Source organism: Pseudophryne corroboree, chromosome 2 (genome assembly GCF_028390025.1).
Source record: "Pseudophryne corroboree isolate aPseCor3 chromosome 2, aPseCor3.hap2, whole genome shotgun sequence".
Classification (NCBI taxonomy): Eukaryota; Metazoa; Chordata; class Amphibia; order Anura; family Myobatrachidae; genus Pseudophryne; species Pseudophryne corroboree.
The window spans coordinates 827,420-855,018 of record NC_086445.1 but is presented as its reverse complement, the minus strand read 5'-3'; the positions used below and the strand labels follow the sequence as shown (position 1 = coordinate 855,018).

The 27,599-nt window shown below is 50.8% G+C and overlaps 1 protein-coding gene across 1 annotated transcript in view; it reads right to left on the bottom strand.

Moving 5' to 3' along the window:
* TRIM3 (tripartite motif containing 3) overlaps positions 1 to 15,390 on the bottom strand; it is a 33,567-nt gene extending 18,177 nt beyond the window's left edge. The window contains exons 1-9 of the mRNA XM_063950774.1: positions 15,284 to 15,390; positions 13,304 to 13,446; positions 12,616 to 12,850; positions 12,387 to 12,538; positions 7,252 to 7,432; positions 4,849 to 5,572; positions 3,559 to 3,662; positions 3,288 to 3,455; positions 2,978 to 3,158 (exon numbers count right to left, since the gene is read on the bottom strand). Of these exons, the coding sequence (XP_063806844.1) occupies positions 2,978 to 3,158; positions 3,288 to 3,455; positions 3,559 to 3,662; positions 4,849 to 5,572; positions 7,252 to 7,432; positions 12,387 to 12,538; positions 12,616 to 12,850; positions 13,304 to 13,416 (1,858 nt within the window). The 5' untranslated portion in view covers positions 13,417 to 13,446; positions 15,284 to 15,390. The remainder of the gene's footprint in view (positions 1 to 2,977; positions 3,159 to 3,287; positions 3,456 to 3,558; positions 3,663 to 4,848; positions 5,573 to 7,251; positions 7,433 to 12,386; positions 12,539 to 12,615; positions 12,851 to 13,303; positions 13,447 to 15,283) is intronic.
* Positions 15,391 to 27,599: the final 12,209 nt, after the last annotated feature.

Genomic DNA, 27,599 nt, shown 5'->3' with positions numbered 1-27,599 from the left:
TCCACCCACTTCCCATCCTCACCCACCCTACATCCACTCCACCCACTTCCCATCCTCACCCACCCTACATCCACTCCACCCACTGCCCAGCCTCACCCACCCTACATCCACTCCACCCACTGCCCAGCCTCACCCACCCTACATCCACTCCACCCACTGCCCAGCCTCACCCACCCTACATGCACTCCACCCACTGCCCAGCCTCACCCACCCTACATGCACTCCACCCACTGCCCAGCCTCACCCACCCTACATGCACTCCACCCACTACCCAGCCTCACCCACCCTACATCCACTCCACCCACTGCCCAGCCTCACCCACCCTACATGCACTCCACCCACTGCCCAGCCTCACCCACCCTACATGCACTCCACCCACTACCCAGCCTCACCCACCCTACATCCACTCCACCCACTGCCCAGCCTCACCCACCCTACATCCACTCCACCCACTGCCCAGCCTCACCCACCCTACATGCACTCCACCCACTGCCCAGCCTCACCCACCCTACATGCACTCCACCCACTGCCCAGCCTCACCCACCCTACATGCACTCCACCCACTACCCAGCCTCACCCACCCTACATCCACTCCACCCACTGCCCAGCCTCACCCACCCTACATGCACTCCACCCACTGCCCAGCCTCACCCCCCCTACATGCACTCCACCCACTGCCCACCCTACATCCACTCTACCCACTGCCCAGCCTCACCCACCCTACCTCCACTCACTGCCCAGCCTCACACACCCTACCTCCACTCACTGCCCAGCCTCACACACCCTACCTCCGCTCACTGCCCAGCCTCACACACCCTACCTCCGCTCACTGCCCAGCCTCACACACCCTACCTCCACTCACTGCCCAGCCTCACACACCCTACCTCCACTCACTGCCCAGCCTCACCCACCCTACATGCACTCCACCCACTACCCAGCCTCACCCACCCTACATCCACTCCACCCACTGCCCAGCCTCACCCACCCTACATCCACTCCACCCACTGCCCAGCCTTACCCACCCTACATGCACCTTACCCACTGCCCAGCCTCACCCACCCTACATGCACTCCACCCACTGCCCAGCCTCACCCACCCTACATGCACTCCACCCACTGCCCACCCTACATCCACTCTACCCACTGCCCAGCCTCACCCACCCTACCTCCGCTCACTGCCCAGCCTCACACACCCTACCTCCGCTCACTGCCCAGCCTCACACACCCTACCTCCGCTCACTGCCCAGCCTCACACACCCTACCTCCGCTCACTGCCCAGCCTCACACACCCTACCTCCGCTCACTGCCCAGCCTCACACACCCTACCTCCACTCACTGCCCAGCCTCACACACCCTACCTCCACTCACTGCCCAGCCTCACCCACCCTACATGCACTCCACCCACTACCCAGCCTCACCCACCCTACATCCACTCCACCCACTGCCCAGCCTCACCCACCCTACATGCACTCCACCCACTGCCCAGCCTCACCCACCCTACATGCACTCCACCCACTGCCCAGCCTCACCCACCCTACATGCACTCCACCCACTGCCCACCCTACATCCACTCTACCCACTGCCCAGCCTCACCCACCCTACCTCCGCTCACTGCCCAGCCTCACACACCCTACCTCCACTCACTGCCCAGCCTCACACACCCTACCTCCGCTCACTGCCCAGCCTCACACCCTACCTCCGCTCACTGCCCAGCCTCACACACCCTACCTCCACTCACTGCCCAGCCTCACACACCCTACCTCCACTCACTGCCCAGCCTCACCCACCCTACATGCACTCCACCCACTACCCAGCCTCACCCACCCTACATCCACTCCACCCACTGCCCAGCCTCACCCACCCTACATCCACTCCACCCACTGCCCAGCCTCACCCACCCTACATGCACTCCACCCACTGCCCAGCCTCACCCACCCTACATGCACTCCACCCACTGCCCAGCCTCACCCACCCTACATGCACTCCACCCACTGCCCACCCTACATCCACTCTACCCACTGCCCAGCCTCACCCACCCTACCTCCGCTCACTGCCCAGCCTCACACACCCACTGCCAAGCTTCAACTGTGCTCTCCTTCCACTCTCACACTTCACTCTATCACACTGGAGCACCGTACAGCCAGTGACACCTCTTCTAGCTTTTACATAGAAAACGTAAACCTCACCATCAGGGCATTCCTTATTTCACCCCTGTCGCTCATGTAATATACCAACCCTGCTCTGTACACTGCCAGGGAACTGTACGGAGCCAAATAAACACATTCAAAGAACAGCAGCATAAACTAACACATCCTAAACCAGACTCCACCCACTGCGCAGTTATATATAGTCTGAACCAGACTCACTGTCTATCCTCCATATAGTGCCTAGACTCGCACACCCTCTCCACAATACTCCACCCACTGCCCAGCCTCAAATAATTAGACTCCACCCACTGCCTAATCTTGCACACCCTCAGACTCCACCCAGTGCCTTGTCTCGCACATAATCCCTACAGACTACGCCTACTGCCAAGTCTCACACACCCTCTCCCCAGACTCCATCCACTACCAAGTCTTGCGCACCCTCCCCCAGACTCCACCCAATACATGGCCTCACACAGTTTCTCCCAGGTACCACCCAAGGCCTAGTCTCGCACGTCCTCTCCCCAGACTCCGCACACTGTGTAATCTTCCACAACCTCAGACTCCACCCACTGCCAAGTCTCACACATCCTTTCCCCAGACTCCGCCTACTGCCTAGAATCGCACAGTTTCTCCACAGCCTAGTCTTGCACACCCATTCTACAGACTCCGCCAATTGCCTAATCTTGCACACCCTTACAGACTCCACCCACAGCCTAGTCTCGCACACCCTTTCCCCAGACCCCATCCAATGGCTAGTCTTTCTATAGGAATGTCCTTCTCCCAATACTGAATACGTTCCGTCCATTGTCATCCGCACCAGCTGCTAATTACCATCCAGGCTTCCTGCTTGGTGCTTGTCTCCTGGACCCCGACCCCCAAATCTCCCAACTAATTTTCCATTGGACTGGAAGATGAAGATGCAACAGGACTTGTTATCCACCACGATGAGATGCCCATTACGGTCTACGGCCACTCCCTTGGGGCCCATTAGACGTCCAACACCCACTTTGTTCTAGAAGCACAGGAAGAACGAGAGAGAGAGACTTAGAAAACATGGAGCCTGTAACAAGAATGGGCGATGGGACACAGAGAGAATGACTTCTCCTATGAGTGGTCACAAAGCTCTGCGTTCCTCAACTACCTTGAACTTGCCCTCTGGAGAGAAGATGCTGACCCAACGATTGTCATAATCTGCCACGATGATGTCACCGTTCATGTCCACTGTCACACCGGTGGGGCGCTGCAACTGCCCCGGCGATCTCCCTCGGACCCCAAAACGCAGCTTAAACTGCCCCTCATTAGAGAAGACCTGCAGCGGAGACAACACCAGAGGAACAGCGAGAATCCTAAGAGAAGAGGTGACGCGAGGATCCGTGGTGAGCCAGGCAGCAGACAGAAAGACACAACATTACCTGTATGCACTGATTGTTACTATCAGCCACCACGATGCGATTGTTACTGGACGCAGAGATGCCCTGGAGGTTGGAGAATTCGCCTTTTTCGCGCCCGCGGGACCCTAAAAAGGACACGTCATGAGAAGTTGAGGCTATCTGCTGCCGAAACAACAGTACAGTCCCATTACTGGATCGGCGAATACGTCCGAACTCTACTAACATAGTCACCCCAATCCTCTGTCACCTAGTGAGATACCTGGAACCTGCGTCAGGAGCACGGTGACCACCAGAAGCGTATTCACCAGAAGCCAAACACTCCCCGAAACCGTCTGCTCCCAGCAGCCGCTGAGGAGAGAGCGCCAGTGACCGGGGCTATGTGCAGTGTGCAGGACTACGGTACAAGTGTGTAAGACTGATCTACATCCTCCAGGAGTTTTAATCGGACATTTTTAGATTGATGGATGTTGTTACTTACTCAGTTTCATAACAATAGGTTTTCTGCATGGGTATGCTATGTATTACCGGCGGACGAGATGCCAGCTGTTATTATCCCGACAGCGGCATCACGCCCGCCAGAATGCCGGCCGCGGGGCGAACGCTAAGAGGCCCCTTGCAGGCTGGCTGCGCTCGCCACAGGATCTATGGTTGTCGTGGACACCCACGAGTGGGAATAGCCATTGTGTGCCGGGAGTCCGGCTGGCGGCATTCTGGCGTTGGTATCCTGACCGCTGGGATCCCAACAGCCAGCAAATTAAACACATGCCATCTGCATACTGGGATCACGTAAAGGTGAGTAATTCCTAAATCATGTAACATAACATATACTATATACTACAGGCATTATACATCTCACAGCTATAAATATGCAACAAAAATCTGATGATAATTACACCTATTTTTTGGGCGTCACCCAGAATAATGTGGGTCATCTTTAGTAGGTCACTGACCTTAATGATACATAGACCAGTTCTGTATTTTCCATCCCGTCATTTCAGAGGCAGAATTCAGCAACTACTACTACTCAATGTCACCCCTGTACTCCTACCCAAATTCTCCCCATAACCCATGTCCCTCAGCCGGTGTTCTTCCCCAAACCTAGGGCCTAAGCCCAATAGGACAGGCCAGATTTGTCACTAGGAACGTCCAACCTAAAGTCACCTCTGATCCATGTGTGGCAGCTGAGATTTTAGCCCAGGCCCCAGCAGACACAGACCTCTCCAGATCACATGCGGACCTCCTACTTCTTACAATATATTCCTTTAGGGGCTCTCCATGTGTGATAAAGTAAACTTCCAGCTCCTGACTCACCAACTCTGAGGATCATCTCATCTTCTATGGGGTTTTCCTTCTTCTTGTTGGTGCTGTACATACTGGATGGCCTCCTCACCGCCTTTTGTCTTATGTGACCCCCGCTAGGAGACTTTACCCTGCGCTTCACATCCTCAGGCGAGGCTGGTACGTCTCCAGGCTTTACCGCTCTCACCCTGTACGGGCTTCCACGTAGAGGCTGGCCATACAGCCGTAGAGAGAGGTGGTGTTCACCTTCATGACGTGGAGTGTAGAGGACCTCGTAAGTCCCATTCTTATTATCAGTCACCTCCCCGTCCAGCGTTGCCCCATCTGGAGTCGTCAGTTGCGCCTTTAGGGTGGCATTGCCAGTTTTGACTAATTCTCCGTCTTTGTCTTTAGTGGTGACAGTGACAGATGTTTGGTGTCCCACCAGGGCTTGGCGCAGGCCCTCTCCCGTAGCGACGGATGCATGGGCCACAGCACTAGTGGTAAGAAGAGCCCCCAGGTTCTGCAGGGAGCGACGAAGCCCTTCTGTCTCCACTCGGAATTCCAGCTGTGGGTTCTGCTGGGGGTGCAGATGGAAGTCACGGGAACCCAGCTCATTCAGTCTCTCGCTCATCTGCTTCCTGACCAAGAGGACTTCTGTTTCCGAACCATGACCAAGAGCTTGCTCGGTAAAACGCACGCTGCTCTCCATGTTATCTAGGCCTTGCCTCAGAGACGACAGCTGAGCTTGTAGAACCTGACGGAGAGGAAGACAAAGAGACAAAGGCTCAGATCACAACTGAAGATGAAGAAAGGAGTTACGTCTTCATGACCAATGTACTCACTAAAGAGAAGCTTTATTGAAACGAGGATCTTGGAGGCCTAACGCATGGCTATAATGCAATATATTATATGTAAGCATACATGTATTACCTACAAAGTGCAGACAGATCCTGAAGCTCGTTACAGAGAATATGCGGTCAACCAAATGAGTCTCTGCCCACAATCTATATACACCTATCACATGATTACATATACACTATGTGGGAGGAAACCAGAGCCCTCTGAGTAAATCCACGCAAGCATGGGTAGAACATAGAAAATCCACACAGTCAGGGCCTTGGTGGGAAGCAGAGTCTTTGTACTAAGCACTGCTAGTCAGAATAATTATAAGAATTTCCGCAATATGACATATAGCAAAATTAGGGTGCTTAGAATAATTTTTGGCCAAAAATATATGGGCCGACCAACCGCGGCAAAGTCACCTCATGTTGGTAGGTCCCTAACACTAAGGTTGAAGTACAGGGCACATGATCCCCCAAGTCAGCACAAGCCAACCGCCCCAAGGCCCCACACCAGTCAGAGGATAATGTGTTAATAGGTGTCATATAAGAAGCAGAAGCTATGTGTTACATACTGTAGGTGAGAAGCAAGAATTGTTTTTTTAAAAACTCATCTGAATTTTCAAGGTGTTTTTGAGAGAAAGTCTTGCTCTTAGGACTGTCAATAATACAACCTTACGCCAATCTAATGCGTTTCATCTAGACATGGGCGCCTTCCCTGTCATGACTTCATCAGGGGTAGAATGCAAAGGAGGGGAGAGGGTAACTTACTTTACATCCTGTCATTTATTAGGATCAACAGTATAAATTACAAAGACTGCACAGCTCCTATTAGAGGATAGTATTTAAGGTAGGCATGGTACCCCATTGCATTGTATAATGGGTACCGCTGAGGAAGTCTTAATAGATATGGGGCTTGTGCTTATTCCATTTTGGAATAAGGCTGTAACATAACACAATGTGGAAAAAGTGAAGCGCTGTGAATACTTTCCGGATGCACTGTATAGTGTTATCTTGCTTGATTCTGTAGCAGACACTTATTCACTGACAGAAAGCGAAACACCCACCTGCTGCTGCTGGCTGGCACAGAGAGACCTCCTGCTCGCTGGCAGAGTCACACCCACCTCCTGGCAGAGACACCCACCTCCTGCTCGCTGGCAGAGCCACACCTACCTCCTGCTCGTGGGCAGAGCCACACCTACCTCCTGCTCGCTGGCAGACCCCCACCTACCTCCTGCTCGCTGGCAGACCCCCACCTACCTCCTGCTCGCTGGCAGAGCCACACCTACCTCCTGCTCGCTGGCAGAGCCACACCTACCTCCTGCTCGCTGGCAGAGCCACACCTACCTCCTGCTCGCTGGCAGAGCCACCTACCTCCTGCTTGCCGGCAGAGACACCTACCTCCTGCTTGCCGGCAGAGCCACCTACCTCCTGCTCGCTGGCAGAGCCACACCCACCACTTGCTCGCTGGCAGAGCTACACCCACCTTCTACTCACTGGCGGAGACACCTACCTCCTGCTCGCTGGCGGAGACACCTACCTCCTGCTTGCTGGCGGAGACACCTACCTCCTGCTTGCTGGCGGAGACACCTACCTCCTGCTTGCTGGCGGAGATGGCCTCCAGGTCCTGGAGCAGTGAGTTCTTCCTGTGCTGCAGAGCTTTTTCTAATTCCTCAAAGGCTGAGCAGATCTCGTTGACGGCGGCATTCTTCCTCTCGCTCAGCTGCCGGCTGATCTCACCCACCAGGTCAATGGCGGAGGTCAGCTGGGGGATTCTGGGAGAAGGAGCAGACGTCTTATACAGGGTAATGTTATATCTCCTGGACATTGCCCATGTGTAGGACACAGCTAATCACTGCCCCCTGTAGCGGTGAGGTCACTTTCGGTCAACCGCTGACCTGAAAGTTCCCACCATTGGTTACAATGGAGCGCATAGGCGCTACATTGTAACACTGCCGTGTGCCGCCTGTCAGACAGTACAGGAGCACACAGCCGATCAGGAGGGTGCCACAACGTGGCGCTCCCTGATTGGCTGAAGAAACCCACTTAGACATCAGTCAGAGTGGGTTTCTGGCATTCGGGGAAAGGGGTCCCATGTGAAAACATGGGTCCCCTTTCAGTTCGTGGTCGGGTGTCCGTTTTTTTATTTTTTTCAAGTACGTGGATTACAAAAGGATTACAAGAAGAGGAGCCTTCAACCATGGATTATGTGAGTATAATTTTTTCTACAGGTACACCATGGATTCTACTGGAGAAGAGGACCGACCTGCGTGGGAACATAAGGTAAGTATGTGTATATGGAGGTGTGGATGGATGTATTAAAGTTATACTTTCAAGGTGTGTGTGTGTGTTGTCTTTATTGGGGTATTTTTTTAGTAGTAGTACTACAGGTACCAGCGGGCCCGTTTTTCCGCCGCATGCTGGTACTTGTGGTTCTCCAAGTACCAGCTTGCGGGGGAGGCTTACTGGGACTTATAGTACTGCTACTAAAAACAATATCATTCACTTTGATCAAAGGCTATCAGCCCCCCATCCGCAGCCCATTGGATGGGGGTGGGGGACAGCCTCGGGCTTCACCCCTGGCCCTTGGGTGGCTGAGGCGGGGGACCCCTTGATTGAAGGGGTCCCCACTCCCCCAGGGTACCCCGGCCAGGGGTGACTAGTTGGATATTTGATGCCAATGCCGCAAGGCACTGTATAAAAGTGACCCCCGGCTGTGGCATTATCTGTCCAGCTAGTGGAGCCCGATGCTGGTTTCAAAAATACGGGGGACCCCTACTCTTTTTGTCCCCCGTATTTTTGGAACCAGGACCAGGCGCAGAGCCCGATGCTGGTTGCTTAAATATGGGGGAACCCCTGTCCATTTTTTCCCCATATTTCTGCAACCAGGATTGGCTCAAAGAGCCCGAGGCTGGTTTGGTTTAGGAGGGGGGACCCCACGCAATTTTTTTTTGAAAATTTATAACATTTCACCCCCTTCCCACTGAAAAACATGCACGGATCTCATGGATCCGTGCATGCCTATACAAACACGGGATAAAAAAGCAGGTCTGGTTTTTTTTAGCACTTTTTCACGATTTGTATTTCAGCACGGCAGTGTTTGGCTATTGTCGGCAGTGTTTGTGTTTTGCACTTTTTAGTAAATGACCGATTTCTACCAAATTGCAGGCGTATTTGACCGATGGTGTATTGATTCGTGATTTTTTCCTAGGACTTCCAAAATATTACGAATGCCCTCATCACTGCCGTGATTTTTGCTTAGTAAATTACCGAGATGACACTTTGAAGAAAAAACGGCATCTCGGTCAAAATCGGGACCTTAGTAAATATACCCCATTGTGAGAGTATTGGGGGAAGCTGGGAAACTGAGGTCAGCGGAGGAGTGCAGGCACATTGTGAGTGTATCTAGGAGTGTAGGCACATTGTGAGTGTATCTAGGAGTGTAGGCACATTGTGAGTGTATCTAAGAGTGTAGGCACATTGTGAGTGTATCTAGGAGTGTAGGCACATTGTGAGTGTATTGGGGGAAGCTGGGAAACTCTTGGGTCAGCGGAGGAGTGCAGGCATATTGTGAGTTTATCTAGGAGTGTAGGCACATTGTGAGTGTATCTAGGAGTGTAGGCACATTGTGAGTGTATTGGGGGAAGCTGGGAAACTCTGAGGTCAGTGGAGGAGTGCAGGCACATTGTGAGTGTAGTGGGGGACGCTGGGAAACTCTTGGGTCTGCGGAGGAGTGCAGGCATATTGTGAGTGTATCTAGGAGTGCAGGCACATTGTGAGTGTATTGGGGAAGGCTGGGAAACTCTGAGGTCAGCTCAGCCACTTTCTCCAGACAGCACTGAGCGCAGTTTACGTTTAGCTACAGCGGTCTGTAGTCCCCACCAGCACAAACCCCTGCATGTCCCGGGCCCCACAGGTGCAGAGTATAGAGGGGAAGAGTGAGCAGTGTTCTCCAGACGGAGGAATGAGAAATGGGAATAATATGGAGCCAGGGATGGATGGCATACGCTACAACATGAAGCAGGAACAGCAGCTCTGGTCTGAGCGGTTATTCCTCAGATATTTACCTTACAGGCATTATATGGAGGTCTTATACACCCGACAGTCTCATAGACCCCTGCCACCCTCCAGCCATAGACCCCTGCCACCCTCCAGCCATAGACTCCTGCCACCCTCCAGCCATAGACTCCTGCCACCCTCCAGCCATAGACTCCTGCCACCCTCCAGCCATAGACCCCTGCCACCCTCCAGCCATAGACCCCTGCCACCCTGCCATAGACCCCTGCCACCCTTCAGCCATAGACCCCTGCCACCCTCCAGCCATAGACTCCTGCCACCCTCCAGCCATAGACCCCTGCCACCCTCCGTCCTATGCCACCCTCCAGCCATAGACCCCTGCCATCCACCAGCCTCAGACCCCTGCCACGCCTCATACCCCTGCCACCCTCCAGCCATAGACCCCTGCCACCCACCAGCCTCAGACCCCTGCCATGCCTGACCCTGCCACCCTCCAGCCTCAGACCCCTGCCACCCTCCAGCTTCAGACCCCTGCCACCCTCCAGCCATAGACCCCTGCCACCCTCCAGCCTGTGTCCTCCTGTGTCCTCCAGCCTCAGTTCCATGCTACCCTCCAGCCATAGACCCCTGCCACCCTCCAGCCATAGACTCCTGCCACCCTCCAGCCATAGACTCCTGCCACCCTCCAGCCATAGTCCCCTGCCACCCTCCAGCCATAGACCCCTGCCACCCTCCAGCCATAGACCCCTGCCACCCTTCAGCCATAGACCCCTGCCACCCTCCAGCCATAGACTCCTGCCACCCTCCAGCCATAGACCCCTGCCACCCTCCGTCCTATGCCACCCTCCAGCCATAGACCCCTGCCATCCACCAGCCTCAGACCCCTGCCACGCCTCAGACCCCTGCCACCCTCCAGCCATAGACCCCTGCCACCCACCAGCCTCAGACCCCTGCCATGCCTGACCCTGCCACCCTCCAGCCTCAGACCCCTGCCACCCTCCAGCCATAGACCCCTGCCACTCTACAGCCTGTGTCCTATGCCACCCTCCAGCCTCAGTTCCATGCTACCCTCCAGCCATGGACCCCTGCCACCCTCCATCCTATGCTACCCTCCAGCCATAGACCCCTGCCACCCTCCGTCCTATGCTACCCTCCAGCCATAGACCCCTGCCACCCTCCAGCCTCAGACCCCTGCCACCCTCCAGCTTCAGACCTCTGCCATCCTCCAGCCATAGACCCCTGCCACTCTACAGCCTGTGTCCTATGCTACTCTCAGTCCTATGCCACCCTCCAGCCTCAGTTCCATGCTACCCTCCAGCCATAGACCCCTACCACCCTCCGTCCTATGCTACCCTCCAGCCATAGACCCCTGCCACCCTCATCCTATACCACCCTCCAGCCAGACCCCTGCCACCCTCCGTCCTATGCTACCCTCCAGCCATAGACCCCTGCCACCCTCCAGCCTTAGACCCCTGCCACCCTCCGACCCTTGCAACCCTCTATCCTATACCACCCTCCAGCCATAGACCCCTGCCACCCACCAGCCTCAGACCCTGCCATGCCTCAGACCCTGCCACCCTCCGACCCTTGCCACCCTCAGACCCTGCCACCCTCCAGCCTCAGACCCTTGCCACCCTCAGACCCCTGCCACCCTCCAGCTTCAGACCTCTGCCATCCTCCAGCCATAGACCCCTGCCACTCTACAGCCTGTGTCCTATGCTACCCTCAGTCCTATGCCACCCTCCAGCCTCAGTTCCATGCTACCCTCCAGCAATAGACCCCTGCCACCCTCCATCCTATGCTACCCTCCAGCCATAGACCCCTGCCACCCTCCGTCCTATGCTACCCTCCAGCCATAGACCCCTGCCACCCTCCAGCCTCCGACCCCTGCCACCCTCCGACCCTTGCCACCCTCTATCCTATACCACCCTCCAGCCTCAGACCCTTGCCACCCTGAGACCCCTGCCACCCTCTAGCTTCAGACCTCTGCCATCCTCCAGCCATAGACCCCTGCCACTCTACAGCCTGTGTCCTATGCTACCCTCAGTCCTATGCCACCCTCCAGCCTCAGTTCCATGCTACCCTCCAGCCATAGACCCCTGCCACCCTCCGTCCTATGCTACCCTCCAGCCATAGACCCTTGCCACCCTCCGTCCTATGCTACCCTCCAACCATAGACCCCTGCCACCCTCCAGCCTCCGACCCCTGCCACCCTCTATCCTATACCACCCTCCAGCCATCAAACCCTGCCAGCCTCAGTCCTATGCCACCCTCCAGCCATAGACACCTGCCACCCTCCAGCCATAGACCCCTGCCACGCCTCAGACCCCTGCCACGCCTCAGACCCTTGCCACCCTCCATCCTATACCACCCTCCAGCCAGACCCCTGCCACCCTCAGTCCTATGCCACCCACCAGCCTCAGACCTATGCCTTCCTCCAGTCACCCTCCAGCCATAGACCCCTGCCACCCTCCATCCTATGCCACCCTCTAGCCAGGCCCCTGCCACCCTCCAGCCTCAGTCCTATGCCACCCTCCAGCCACATCCCCATGCTACTCTCTAGCCGCAGCCTCATGCCACTCTACAGCCCCATGCCACCATCCAGCCACAGACCCCTGCCACCTTCCATCCTCAGCCCTACCCTCTATCCTCATGCCACTGACCAGCCTCAGAGCCCCGCCACCCTACGTGGCACACGCTGCTCCACTATACCTGCCCTTGATGCTGTCCAGCTGGATGCGCAGTGACGCTTTGTGCTGCTCTAGAACGTCTCTCAGGGGCACAGTACAATGTTCCCGGTGCTCTCCCTCTGTGCACTCTACACACATGGCTGTCTCACAGGGGCCACAGTAATACTCCATGGTCTACAGGAGAAACATGAGTGCACAGTTACGGGGTGGACACCAACCTTCATTACAGGAGGCCTAGAACTGGTACTGACCTTTCCCTGGTGGTTTGGACAGGACAGCGGTGTTGCAGGTGTGTGGCCCTCACTCGGCAGCACGTTCTGCTCTTGTCGCCCACTCTCAGGGCTCCGCTGCAGAACCTCCATTAGGTTTGTGATGAAGAAGTTATTCTGCAGAGCCGAGACCCCACGTTCGGGCAGGATGGAGGTCTGGCGGCACACCGGGCAGGAGAGAGTCAGGCTCTGAGGGGGTATATAGCTCTGCAGACACCTGGAGGAGGAGAAAGTGGTTGGTGTAGACATCTCCAATGGTTCATCACCATCTACACATTCTATTCTCATAGGGACACACAAAGCCGGACACTCTCGTGTTGCTCCACGGCCCAGGCTGTCCGCAGCGGGCGCTCCCCTCTACTAACATTTACGCAGTGCCAGCAGATGCCGCTGTGCGTTACTATCGGGAACACAGCGACTACTCAGAGAAGTTGGAGAGTCCTGCTCGCAGGCTTACACTCTATAGGACAACAGACCCTTATCCTCTCCATTCTGCTCTATTGTAACCGATTACCATCACAGGAGGGATCCGGACTCCGGCACAGCGCACAAACGTTCTCAGGCGGCTGCCGCTGATTCTCGTCGTGTTTAATGACTTTAATATGGAAACACGCCTCGCTAGAACCTTCTACCCGGCAGTAATAGGCAACGTCTGATACAGAAGTCTCACCTCTCGCAGAACGTGTGAAGACACGGGAGGACCTTGGGAATGTGGTACCGCTCCAAGCAGATGCTGCAGACGAGGAACTGCTTGTCAATCTGACGCACCACGGGGCTCGCCATGGTTACACCAAGGAGGCGCCAAACTAATAGCTGAAACATAAACCATGTACAACACATCAATGAGGAGGAAGAGCTGGGAGGGGACAGGTGGGCAGAGGAAAGGGAGGCCAGGAGGGGACAGGGAAGCAGTGGAGGGGGCAACAGGAAGTCATGAGGGGACAGGCGGGCAGAGGGAAGGGCTGTGTGGAGGGAAAAGGTAGGCAAAGGGAGGGCAGGTTGAGAGGGGTCAGAAAGGCAAAGGGACGGGACCTGCGAACGGCCGGGAGGGGAAAGGAAAGCAGTGAGGGGGGAGGCAACAGGGATGCAGAGGGGAGGGGTGGCCTGGAGGGGACAGGTGGGCAGAGGGAAGAGAGGCCGGGAGGGGACAGGGAAGCAGTGAGGGGGGAGGCAACAGGGAAGCAGAGGGAGGGGAGGCTGAGAGGAGACAGGGAAGCAGTGAGGGGGAAGGCCAGGAGGAGACAGGCGGGCAGAGGGAAGGGAGGCCGGGAGGGGACAGGGAAGCAGTGAGGGGGGAGGCAACAGGGATGCGGAGGGGAGGCCGGGAGGGGACAGACCAGCAGAGGGAGGGGAGGCCGGGAGGGGACAGTCGGGCAGAGGGAGGGGAGGCCAGGAGGGGACAGGCCTGCAGAGGGCGGGGAGGCCGGGAGGGGACAGGCGGGCAGAGGGAAGGGAGGCCAGGAGGGGACAGGGAAGCAGTGAGGGGGGAGGCAACAGGGAAGCAGAGGGAGGGGAGGCTGAGAGGAGACAGGGAAGCAGTGAGGGGGGAGGCGACAGGGAAGAAGTGAGGGGGGAGGCTGAGAGGGAACAGGGAAGCAGTGGGGGGAGGGGCAACAGGAAGTCATGAGGGGACAGGCAGGCAGAGGGAAGGGCTGTGTGGAGGGAAAAGGCAGGCAAAGGGAGGGCAGGTTGAGAGGGGTCAGACAGGCAAAGGGACGGGACCTGCAGACGGCCGGTAGGGGATGGGACCTACAGATGGAGGGGAGGCCGGAAGGGGACAGAACCTGCAGAGGGAGGGGAGGCAACAGTCTGGCAGGGGAAAGGGAGGCCGGGAGGGCACAGTCAGGCAGAGGGAGGGGAGGCAGAGACGGCACAGTCAGGCAGAGGGTGGGGAGGCCGAGAGAGGACAGTCAGGCAGAGGGAGGGGAGGCCAGGAGGGCAAAGTCAGGAAGAGGGAGGGGAGGCCAGGAGGGCACCGTCAGGCACAGGGAGGGTAGGGGAGGCTGGGAGGGAACAGTCAAGCAGAGGGAGGGGAGGCCGGGAGGGGACAGACCTGCAGAGGGAGGGGAAGCTGGGAGGGGACAGTCGGGCAGAGGGAGGGGAGGCCGGGAGGGGACAGTCAGGCAGAGGGAGGGGAGGCCGGGAGGGGACAGTCAGGCAGAGGGAGGGGACAGTCAGGCAGAGGGAGGGGAGGCCGGGAGGGGACAGTCAGGCAGAGGGGACAGACCTGCAGAGGGAGGGGAGGCCGGGCGGGGACAGACCTGCAGAGGGAGGGGGGGACAGACCTGCAGAGGGAGGGGGGGACAGACCTGCAGAGGGAGGGGGGGACAGACCTGCAGAGGGAGGGGAGGCCGGGAGGGGACAGACCTGCAGAGGGAGGGGAGGCCGGGCGGGACAGTCAGGCAGAGGGAGGGGAGGCCGGGGGGGGACAGACCTGCAGAGGGAGGGGGGGGGACAGACCTGCAGAGGGAGGGGAGGCCGGGAGGGGACAGACCTGCAGAGGGAGGGGAGGCCGGGAGGGGACAGTCGGGCAAAGGGAGGGGAGGCCGGGAGGGGACAGACCTGCAGAGGGAGGGGACAGGCGGGAGGCCGGGTCGGTTGCCGGGCGGTGGGGTGGGATGGGATGCGGCGCCCGCTCCGGGTCACTCACTGTCAGGCCGCTCTCTGTCTCTCAGTCCCGGAGGCCGCAGCTTCCTTCTCCCCGGCTGCCATTGTACAGGGAACAGCTGAGCCTGACGTCACCGGCCCCGCCCACACTGACGTCACCGTGACGTCTCTGCTTCCAGGGGTATATAAAGCAGCACTCTGTATAGTACAGTATATATATAGCAGCACTCTATATAGTACAGTATATATATATATATATAGCAGCACTCTGTATAGTACAGTATATATATATAGCAGCACTCTGTATAGTACAGTATATATATATAGCAGCACTCTATATAGTACAGTATATATATATATATATATATATAGCAGCACTCTGTATAGTACAGTATATATATATATAGCAGCACTCTGTATAGTACAGTATGTATATATATATATATATATATATATATAGCAGCACTCTATAGTACAGTGTATATATATATATATATATATATATATCAGCACTCTGTATAGTACAATATATATATATATATATATATATATATATATATAGCAGCACTCTGTATAGTACAGTATATATATATAGCAGCACTCTATATAGTACAGTGTATATATATATATATATAGCAGCACTCTGTATAGTACAGTATATATATATAGCAGCACTCTGTATAGTACAGTATGTATATATATATATATATATATATATATAGCAGCACTCTGTATAGTACAGTATATATATATATATATATATATATATAGCAGCACTCTATATAGTACAGAGTATATATATATATATATATATATAGCAGCACTCTGTATAGTACAGTATATATATATATATATATATAGCAGCACTCTGTATAGTACAGTATATATATATATAGCAGCACTCTATATAGTACAGTATATACTTAAATCTTCTGTATTATGTGCATTGTGTGAGTTCTAGTTGGCGCCGCGGATGGCTGCCTCGGTGCTGCTCTGCCAAGCAGTCTTAGTTTTTAGTCTTAAATGTATAATATGTCTACTGTACAGTTGCATATGTGCAGTATGAACTCATATGTGTAATGTTTGTAATGTATGCTACGTTTTTTCCTCCATGTTGCTGCTTGGCGATGCATTGTACCACAAAGAATTCCTAGTGTACGTGAGTACACCTGGCCAATAAAGCTGATTCTGATTCTGATATATATATAGCAGCACTCTGTATAGTACAGTATATATATATATATAGAAGCACTCTGTATAGTACAGTATATATATATATATATATATATATATATATATAGCAGCACTCTGTATAGTACAGTATATATATATATATATATATATATAGCAGCACTCTGTATAGTACAGTATATATATATATATATATATATATATATATATAGCAGCACTCTGTATAGTACATAGTGATGTGCACCGGCAATTTTTCGGGTTTCGGGTTCGGTTCCGCGGCCGTGTTTTGGGTTCGAACGCGTTTTGGCAAAACCTCACCGAATTTTTTTTTGTCGGATTCGGGTGTGTTTTGGATTCGGGTGTTTTTTTCAAAAAACCCTAAAAAACAGCTTAAATCATAGAATTTGGGGGTCATTTTGATCCCATAGTATTATTAACCTCAATAACCATAATTTCCACTCATTTTCAGTCTATTCTGAACACCTCACAATATTATTTTTAGTCCTAAAATTTGCACCGAGGTCGCTGGATGGCTAAGCTAAGCGACACAAGTGGCCAACACAAACACCTGACCCATCTAGGAGTGGCACTGCAGTGTCAGACAGGATGGCCCTTCAAAAAAATACTCCCCAAACAGCACATGACGCAAAGAAAAAAAGAGGCGCAATGAGGTAGCTGTGTGACTAAGCTAAGCGACCCTAGTGGCCGACACAAACACATGGCCCATCTAGGAGTGGCACTGCAGTGTCACGCAGGATGGCCCTTCAAAAAAATACTCCCCAAACAGCACATGACGCAAAGTAAAAACAGAGGCGCAATGAGGTAGCTGTGTGACTAAGCTAAGCGACCCTAGTGGCCGACACAAACACCTGGCCCATCTAGGAGTGGCACTGCAGTGTCACGCAGGATGGCCCTTCAAAAAAATACTCCCCAAACAGCACATGACGCAAAGAAAAAAAGAGGCGCAATGAGGTAGCTGTGTGACTAAGCTAAGCGACCCTAGTGGCCGACACAAACACCTGGCCCATCTAGGAGTGGCACTGCAGTGTCACGCAGGATGGCCCTTCAAAAAAATACTCCCCAAACAGCACATGACGCAAAGAAAAAAAGAGGCGCAATGAGGTAGCTGTGTGACTAAGCTCAGCGACCCAAGTGGCCGACACAAACACCTGGCCCATCTAGGAGTGGCACTGCAGTGTCACGCAGGATGGCCCTTCAAAAAAATACTCCCCAAACAGCACATGACGCAAAGAAAAAAAGAGGCGCAATGAGGTAGCTGTGTGACTAAGCTAAGCGACCCTAGTGGCCGACACAAACACCTGGCCCATCTAGGAGTGGCACTGCAGTGTCACGCAGGATGGCCCTTCAAAAAAATACTCCCCAAACAGCACATGACGCAAAGAAAAAAAGAGGCGCAATGAGGTAGCTGTGTGACTAAGCTAAGCGACCCTAGTGGCCGACACAAACACCTGGCCCATCTAGGAGTGGCACTGCAGTGTCACGCAGGATGGCCCTTCAAAAAAATACTCCCCAAACAGCACATGACGCAAAGAAAAAAAGAGGCGCAATGAGGTAGCTGTGTGACTAAGCTCAGCGACCCAAGTGGCCGACACAAACACCTGGCCCATCTAGGAGTGGCACTGCAGTGTCACGCAGGATGGCCCTTCAAAAAAATACTCCCCAAACAGCACATGACGCAAAGAAAAAAAGAGGCGCAATGAGGTAGCTGTGTGACTAAGCTAAGCGACCCTAGTGGCCGACACAAACACCTGGCCCATCTAGGAGTGGCACTGCAGTGTCACGCAGGATGGCCCTTCAAAAAAATACTCCCCAAACAGCACATGACGCTAAGAAAAAAAGAGGCGCATTGAGGTAGCTGTGTGACTAAGCTCAGCGACCCAAGTGGCCGACACAAACACCTGGCCCATCTAGGAGTGGCACTGCAGTGTCACGCAGGATGGCCCTTCAAAAAAATTCTCCCCAAACAGCACATGACGCAAAGAAAAAAAGAGGCGCAATGAGGTAGCTGTGTGACTAAGCTAAGCGACCCTAGTGGCCGACACAAACACCTGGCCCATCTAGGAGTGGCACTGCAGTGTCACGCAGGATGGCCCTTCAAAAAAATACTCCCCAAACAGCACATGACGCAAAGAAAAAAAGAGGCGCAATGAGGTAGCTGTGTGACTAAGCTAAGCGACCCTAGTGGCCGACACAAACACCTGGCCCATCTAGGAGTGGCACTGCAGTGTCACGCAGGATGGCCCTTCAAAAAAATACTCCCCAAACAGCACATGACGCAAAGAAAAAAAGAGGCGCAATGAGGTAGCTGTGTGACTAAGCTCAGCGACCCAAGTGGCCGACACAAACACCTGGCCCATCTAGGAGTGGCACTGCAGTGTCACGCAGGATGGCCCTTCAAAAAAATACTCCCCAAACAGCACATGACGCTAAGAAAAAAAGAGGCGCAATGAAGTAGCTGTGTGACTAAGCTAAGCGACCCTAGTGGCCGACACAAACACCTGGCCCATCTAGGAGTGGCACTGCAGTGTCACGCAGGATGGCCCTTCAAAAAAATACTCCACAAACAGCACATGACCCTTCAAAAAAATACTCCCCAAACAGCACATGACGCAAAGAAAAATGAAAGAAAAAAGAGGTGCAAGATGGAATTGTCCTTGGGCCCTCCCACCCACCCTTATGTTGTATAAACAGGACATGCACACTTTAACGAACCCATCATTTCAGCGACAGGGTCTGCCACACGACTGTGACTGAAATGACTGGTTGGTTTGGGCCCCCACCAAAAAAGAAGCAATCAATCTCTCCTTGCACAAACTGGCTCTACAGAGGCAAGATGTCCACCTCATCATCATCGTCCGATTCATCACCCCTTTCACTGTTTACAGCCCCCTCCTCACAGATTATTAATTCGTCCCCACTGGAATCCACCATCTCAGGTCCCCGTGTACTTTCTGGAGGCAATTGCTGCTGGTGAATGTCTCCACGGAGGAATTGATTCTAATTCATTTTAATGAACATCATCTTCTCCACATTTTCTGGAAGTAACCTCGTACGCCGATTGCTGACAAGGTGAGCGGCGGCACTAAACACTCTTTCAGAGAACACACTGGAGGGAGGGCAACTTAGGTAGAATAAAGCCAGTTTGTGCAAGGGCCTCCAAATTGCCTCTTTTTCCTTCCAGTATACGTACGGACTGTCTGACGTGCCTACTTGGATGCGGTCACTCATATAATCCTCCACCATTCTTTCAATGGTGAGAGAATCATATGCAGTGACAGTAGACGACATGTCAGTAATCGTTGGCAGGTCCTTCAGTCCGGACCAGATGTCAGCACTCGCTCCAGACTGCCCTGCATCACCGCCAGCGGGTGGGCTCGGAATTCGTAGCCTTTTCCTCGCACCCCCAGTTGCGGAAGAATGTGAAGGAGGAGCTGTTGACGGGTCACGTTCCGCTTGACTTGACAATTTTCTCACCAGCAGGTCTTTGAACCCCTGCAGACTTGTGTCTGCCGGAAAGAGAGATACAAGGTAGGTTTTAAATCTAGGATCGAGCACGGTGGCCAAAATGTAGTGCTCTGATTTCAACAGATTGACCACCCGTGAATCCTGGTTAAGCGAATGAAGGGCTCCATCCACAAGTCCCACATGCCTAGCGGAATCGCTCTGTTTTAGCTCCTCCTTCAATGTCTCCAGCTTCTTCTGCAAAAGCCTGATGAGGGGAATGACCTGACTCAGGCTGGCAGTGTCTGAACTGACTTCACGTGTGGCAAGTTCAAAAGGTTGCAGAACCTTGCACAACGTTGAAATCATTCTCCACTGCGCTTGAGTCAGGTGCATTCCACCTCCTTTGCCTATATCGTGGGCAGATGTATAGGCTTGAATGGCCTTTTGCTGCTCCTCCATCCTCTGAAGCATATAGAGGGTTGAATTCCACCTCGTTACCACCTCTTGCTTCAGATGATGGCAGGGCAGGTTCAGGCGTTTTTGGTGGTGCTCCAGTCTTCTGTACGCGGTGCCTGTACGCCGAAAGTGGCCCGCAATTCTTCTGGCCACCGACAGCATCTCTTGCACGCCCCTCTCGTTTTTTAAATAATTCTGCACCACCAAATTCAAGGTATGTGCAAAACATGGGACGTGCTGGTATTTGCCCAGATGTAATGCACGCACAATATTGCTGGCATTGTCCGATGCCACAAATCCCCCGGAGAGTCCAATTGGGGTAAGCCATTCTGCGATGATCTTCCTCAGTTGCCGTAAGAGGTTTTCAGCTGTGTGCGTATTCTGGAAAGCGGTGATACAAAGCGGAGCCTGCCTAGGAACGAGTTGGCGTTTGCGAGATGCTGCTACTGGTGCCGCCGCTGCTGTTCTTGCAGCGGGAGGCAATACATCTACCCAGTGGGCTGTCACAGTCATGTAGTCCTGAGTCTGCCCTGCTCCATTTGTCCACATGTCCGTGGTTAAGTGGACATTGGGTACAACTGCATTTTTTAGGACACTGGTGACTCTTTTTCTGAGGTCTGTGTACATTCTCGGTATCGCCTGCCTAGAGAAATGGAACCTAGATGGTATTTGGTATCGGGGACACAGTACCTCAATCAAGTCTATAGTTGGCTCTGAAGTAACGATGGATACCGGAACCACGTTTCTCACCGCCCAGGCTGCCAAGGCCTCAGTTATCCGCTTTGCAGCAGGATGACTGCTGTGATATTTCATCTTCCTCGCAAAGGACTGTTGGACAGTCAATTGCTTACTGGAAGTAGTACAAGTGGTCTTCCGACTTCCCCTCTGGGATGCCGATCGACTCCCAGCAGCAACAACAGCAGCGCCAGCAGCAGTAGGCGTTACACTCAAGGATGCATCGGAGGAATCCCAGGCAGTAGAGGACTCGTCAGACTTGCCAGTGACATGGCCTGCAGGACTATTGGCTTTCCTGGGTAAGGAGGAAATTGACACTGAGGGAGTTGGTGGTGTGGTTTGCGGGAGCTTGGTTACAAGAGGAAGGGATTTACTGGTCAGTGGATTGCTTCCGCTGTCGCCCAAAGTTTTTGAACTTGTCACTGACTTATGATGAATGCGCTGCAGGTGACGTATAAGGGAGGATGTTCCGAGGTGGTTAACGTCCTTACCCCTACTTATTACAGCTTGACAAAGGCAACACACGGCTTGACACCTGTTGTCCGCATTTGTGTTGAAATAATTCCACACCGAAGAGCTGATTTTTTTTGTATTTTGACCAGGCATGTCAATGGCCATATTCGTCCCACGGACAACAGGTGTCTCCCCGGGTGCCTGACTTAAACAAACCACCTCACCATCAGAATCCTCCTTGTCAATTTCCTCCCCAGCGCCAGCAACACCCATATCCTCATCCTGGTGTACTTCAACACTGACATCTTCAATTTGACTATCAGGAACTGGACTGCGGGTGCTCCTTCCAGCACTTGTAGGGGTCGTGCAAATGGTGGAAGGCACAAGCTCTTCCCGTCCAGTGTTGGGAAGGTCAGGCATCGCAACCGACACAATTAGACTCTCCTTGGGGATTTGTGATTTCGAAGAACGCACAGTTCTTTGCTGTGCTTTTGCCACCTTAAGTCTTTTCTTTTTTCTAGCGAGAGGATGAGTGCTTCCATCCTCATGTGAAGCTGAACCACTAGCCATGAACATAGGCCAGGGCCTCAGCCGTTCCTTGCCACTCCGTGTCGTAAATGGCATATTGGCAAGTTTACGCTTCTCCTCAGACGCTTTTAATTTTGATTTTTGGGTCATTTTTTTACTGTGTTTTGGATTTTACATGCTCTGTTCTATGACATTGAGCATCGGCCTTGGCAGACGACGTTGATGGCATTTCATCGTCTCGGCCATGACTAGTGGCAGCAGCTTCAGCACGAGGTGGAAGTGGATCTTGATCTTTCCCTATTTTTTTAACCTCCACATTTTTGTTCTCCATATTTTAATGCGCACAACTAAAAGCCACCACAGGTATACAATGTAGATGGATGGATAGTATAGTATTATATTACTTATGGACGACGACTGACGACACAGAGGTAGGTACAGCCGTGGCCTACCGTACTGCTATATATATATAATATACTGTATAATATAATAACGGACCTGGTGGACACTGTCAGCAGACTGCTAAACTAGTATGAAGAAAAAAAAAGCCACCACAGGTATACAATGCAGATGGATGGATGGATAGTATAGTATTATATTACTTATGGAGGACGAGTGACGACACAGAGGTAGGTACAGCCGTGGCCTACCGTACTGCTATATATATATATATATATAATATACTGTATAATAATAACGGACCTGATGGACACTGTCAGCAGACTGCTAAACTAGTATGAAGAAAAAAAAAGCCACCACAGGTATACAATGTAGATGGATGGATAGTATAGTATTATATTACTTATGGACGACGACTGACGACACAGAGGTAGGTACAGCCGTGGCCTACCGTACTGCTATATATATATAATATACTGTATAATATAATAACGGACCTGGTGGACACTGTCAGCAGACTGCTAAACTAGTATGAAGAAAAAAAAAGCCACCACAGGTATTCAATGTAGATGGATGGATAGTATAGTATTATATTACTTATGGAGGACGAGTGACGACACAGAGGTAGGTACAGTCGTGGCCTACCGTACTGCTATATATATATATATATAATATACTGTATAATAATAACGGACATGGTGGACACTGTCAGCAGACTGCTAAACTAGTATGAAGGAAAAAAAAGCCACCACAGGTATACAATGTAGATGGATGGATAGTATAGTATTATATTACTTATGGACGACGACTGACGACACAGAGGTAGGTACAGCCGTGGCCTACCGTACTGCTATATATATATAATATACTGTATAATATAATAACGGACCTGGTGGACACTGTCAGCAGACTGCTAAACTAGTATGAAGAAAAAAAAAGCCACCACGGGTATTCAATGTAGATGGATGGATAGTATAGTATTATATTACTTATGGAGGACGAGTGACGACACAGAGGTAGGTACAGCCGTGGCCTACCGTACTGCTATATATATATATAATATACTGTATAATAATAACGGACATGGTGGACACTGTCAGCAGACTGCTAAACTAGTATGAAGAAAAAAAAAGCCACCACAGGTATACAATGTAGATGGATGGATAGCATAGTATTATATTACTTATGGAGGACGAGTGATGACACAGAGGTAGGTACAGCCGTGGCCTACCGTACTGCTATATATATATAATATACTGTATAATATAATAACGGACCTGGTGGACACAGACTGCAGACTGCTAAACTAGTATGAAGGAAAAAAAAGCCACCACAGGTATACAATGTAGATGGATGGATAGTATAGTATTATATTACTTATAGACGACGACTGACGACACAGAGGTAGGTACAGCCGTGGCCTACCGTACTGCTATATATATATATAATATACTGTATAATATAATAACGGACCTGGTGGACCCTGTCAGCAGACTGCTAAACTAGTATGAAGAAAAAAAAGCCACCACAGGTATACAATGTAGATGGATGAATAGTATAGTATTATATTACTTATGGAGGACGAGTGACGACACAGAGGTAGGTACAGCCGTGGCCTACCGTACTGCTATATATATATATAATATACTGTATAATAATAACGGACCTGGTGGACACTGTCAGCAGACTGCTAAACTAGTATGAAGAAAAAAAAAGCCACCACAGGTATACAATGTAGATGGATGGATAGTATAGTATTATATTACTTATGGACGACGACTGACGACACAGAGGTAGGTACAGCCGTGGCCTACCGTACTGCTATATATATATATAATATACTGTATAATATAATAACGGACCTGGTGGACACTGTCAGCAGACTGCTAAACTAGTATGAAGAAAAAAAAAGCCACCACAGGTATACAATGTAGATGGATGGATAGTATAGTATTATATTACTTATGGACGACGACTGACGACACAGAGGTAGGTACAGCCGTGGCCTACTGTACTGCTATATATATATAATATACTGTATAATATAATAACGGACCTGGTGGACACTGTCAGCAGACTGCTAAACTAGTATGAAGAAAAAAAAAGCCACCACAGCTATACAATGTAGATGGATGGATAGTATAGTATTATATTACTTATGGAGGACGAGTGACGACACAGAGGTAGGTACAGCCGTGGCCTACCGTACTGCTATATATATATATATATATAATATACTGTATAATTATAACGGACCTGGTGGACACTGTCAGCAGACTGCTAAACTAGTATGAAGAAAAAAAAGCCACCACAGGTATACAATGTAGATGGATGGATAGTATAGTATTATATTACTTATGGACGACGACTGACGACACAGAGGTAGGTACAGCCGTGGCCTACCGTACTGCTATATATATATATAATATACTGTATAATATAATAACGGACCTGGTGGACACTGTCAGCAGACTGCTAAACTAGTATGAAGAAAAAAAAAGCCACCACAGGTATACAATGTAGATGGATGGATAGTATAGTATTATATTACTTATGGACGACGACTGACGACACAGAGGTAGGTACAGCCGTGGCCTACCGTACTGCTATATATATATATAATATACTGTATAATATAATAACGGACCTGGTGGACACTGTCAGCAGACTGCTAAACTAGTAGGAAGAAAAAAAAAGCCACCACAGGTATACAATGTAGATGGATGGATAGTATAGTATTATATTACTTATGGAGGACGAGTGACGACACAGAGGTAGGTACAGCCGTGGCCTACCGTACTGCTATATATATATAATATACTGTATAATATAATAACGGACCTGGTGGACACTGTCAGCAGACTGCTAAACTAGTATGAAGAAAAAAAAAGCCACCACAGGTATACAATGTAAATGGATGGATAGTATAGTATTATATTACTTATGGACGACGACTGACGACACAGAGGTAGGTACAGCCGTGGCCTACCGTACTGCTATATATATATAATATACTGTATAATATAATAACGGACCTGGTGGACACTGTCAGCAGACTGCTAAACTAGTATGAAGAAAAAAAAAGCCACCACAGGTATACAATGTAGATGGATGGATAGTATAGTATTATATTACTTATGGACGACGAGTGATGACACAGAGGTAGGTACAGCCGTGGCCTACCGTACTGCTATATATATATAATATACTGTATAATATAATAACGGACCTGGTGGACACTGTCAGCAGACTGCTAAACTAGTATGAAGAAAAAAAAAGCCACCACAGGAGTGTATTTCAGGCAGACAAACGTATACTGGACTGGTGGTCACTGTCAGCAAAACTGTGCACTGTACTCCTGCTATAACTGCTCCCCTGTCCCCACAATTAGGCAGTGTGAGCAGTGCACTCAGCACAGATATATCATGCAGCAGTGCAGCACACTGAGCACAGATATGGTGGAGCGTTTTTTTCAGGCAGAGAAACAACGGATTAAACTCACTGGTGGTATTATAATCAAAACCCTGCACTGTACTCCCTAACAGCTGCTCCCCGTCCCCAATCCTCCCCACAATTATAACTAAGTCACTCTTTTCTACTATAACGGAGAGGACGCCAGCCACGTCCTCTCCCTATCAATCTCAATGCACGTGTGAAAATGGCGGCGACGCGCGGCTGCTTATATAGAATCCGAGTCACGCGAGAATCCGACAGCAGGATGATGACGTTCGGGTGCGCTCGGTTTACCCGAGCCACACGGGAGAATCCGAGCACGGCTCGGACCCATGTAAAAAGGCTGAAGTTCGGGGGGGTTCGGTTTCCGAGAAACCGAACCCGCTCATCACTAATAGTACAGTATATATATATAGCAGCACTCTATATAGTACAGTATATATATATAGCAGCACTCTGTATAGTACAGTATATATATATATAGCAGCACTCTGTATAGTACAGTATATATATATATACATATAGCAGCACTCTGTATAGTACAGTATATATATATATATATATATAGCAGCACTCTGTATTGGACTATATATATATATATATATATATAGCAGCACTCTGTATAGTACAGTATATATATATAGCAGCACTCTGTATAGTACAGTATATATATATAGCAGCACTCTGTATAGTACATTATGTATATATATATATATATATATATATAGCAGCACTCTGTATAGTACAGTATATATATATATATATATATATATATATAGCAGCACTCTGTATAGTACAGTATATATATAGCAGCACTCTATATAGTACAGTATATATATATATATATATATATATATATATAGCAGCACTCTGTATAGTACAGTATATATATAGCAGCACTCTGTTATATATATAGCAGCACTCTGTATAGTACAGTATATATATATATATATATATATATATAGCAGCACTCTGTATAGTACAGTATATATATAGCAGCACCCTGTATAGTACAGTATATATATATAGCAGCACTCTGTATAGTACAGTATATATATATATATATAGCAGCACTCTGTATAGTACAGTATATATATAGCAGCACTCTGTATAGTACAGTATATATATATATATATATATATATAGCAGCACTCTGTATAGTACAGTATATATATATATATATAGCAGCACTCTGTACAGTACAGTATATATATATATATATATATAGCAGCACTCTGTATAGTACCCTTACATAGCACTTCTGTGCTTCTTATTAACCCTTATTAATTCTCACCTGTGTGCTGACCTGGGGTAGCCGACCTGTGCCGGCATGATGGGGTCCTGCACCCCGGACCCATACCTAGTATTAGGGACCCCCAGTGACGGAGAAGCCTTGCCGATCGGCCTGGGGGCTTAACCCTATATCTGCAGATATACGCAACTAAGATCTCCGTATTATCTGACTATTATGTAGTATTATTTCTCACTCAGCGTGCATTAGGGAACACGGAGTGCTACTACTGTCGGCATTATTACTATTGTGTGACCACGCCCCTTTCTTTTGGAGACCACGCCCCTTTTATGCGGTGTGCGCCTACGGCGCATGCAATACCTTTATTACTTGAGCGCCGTGGGGAGGGGCGTGAGTTCCACCATCTCTCTAGGACCACTTTAAGATA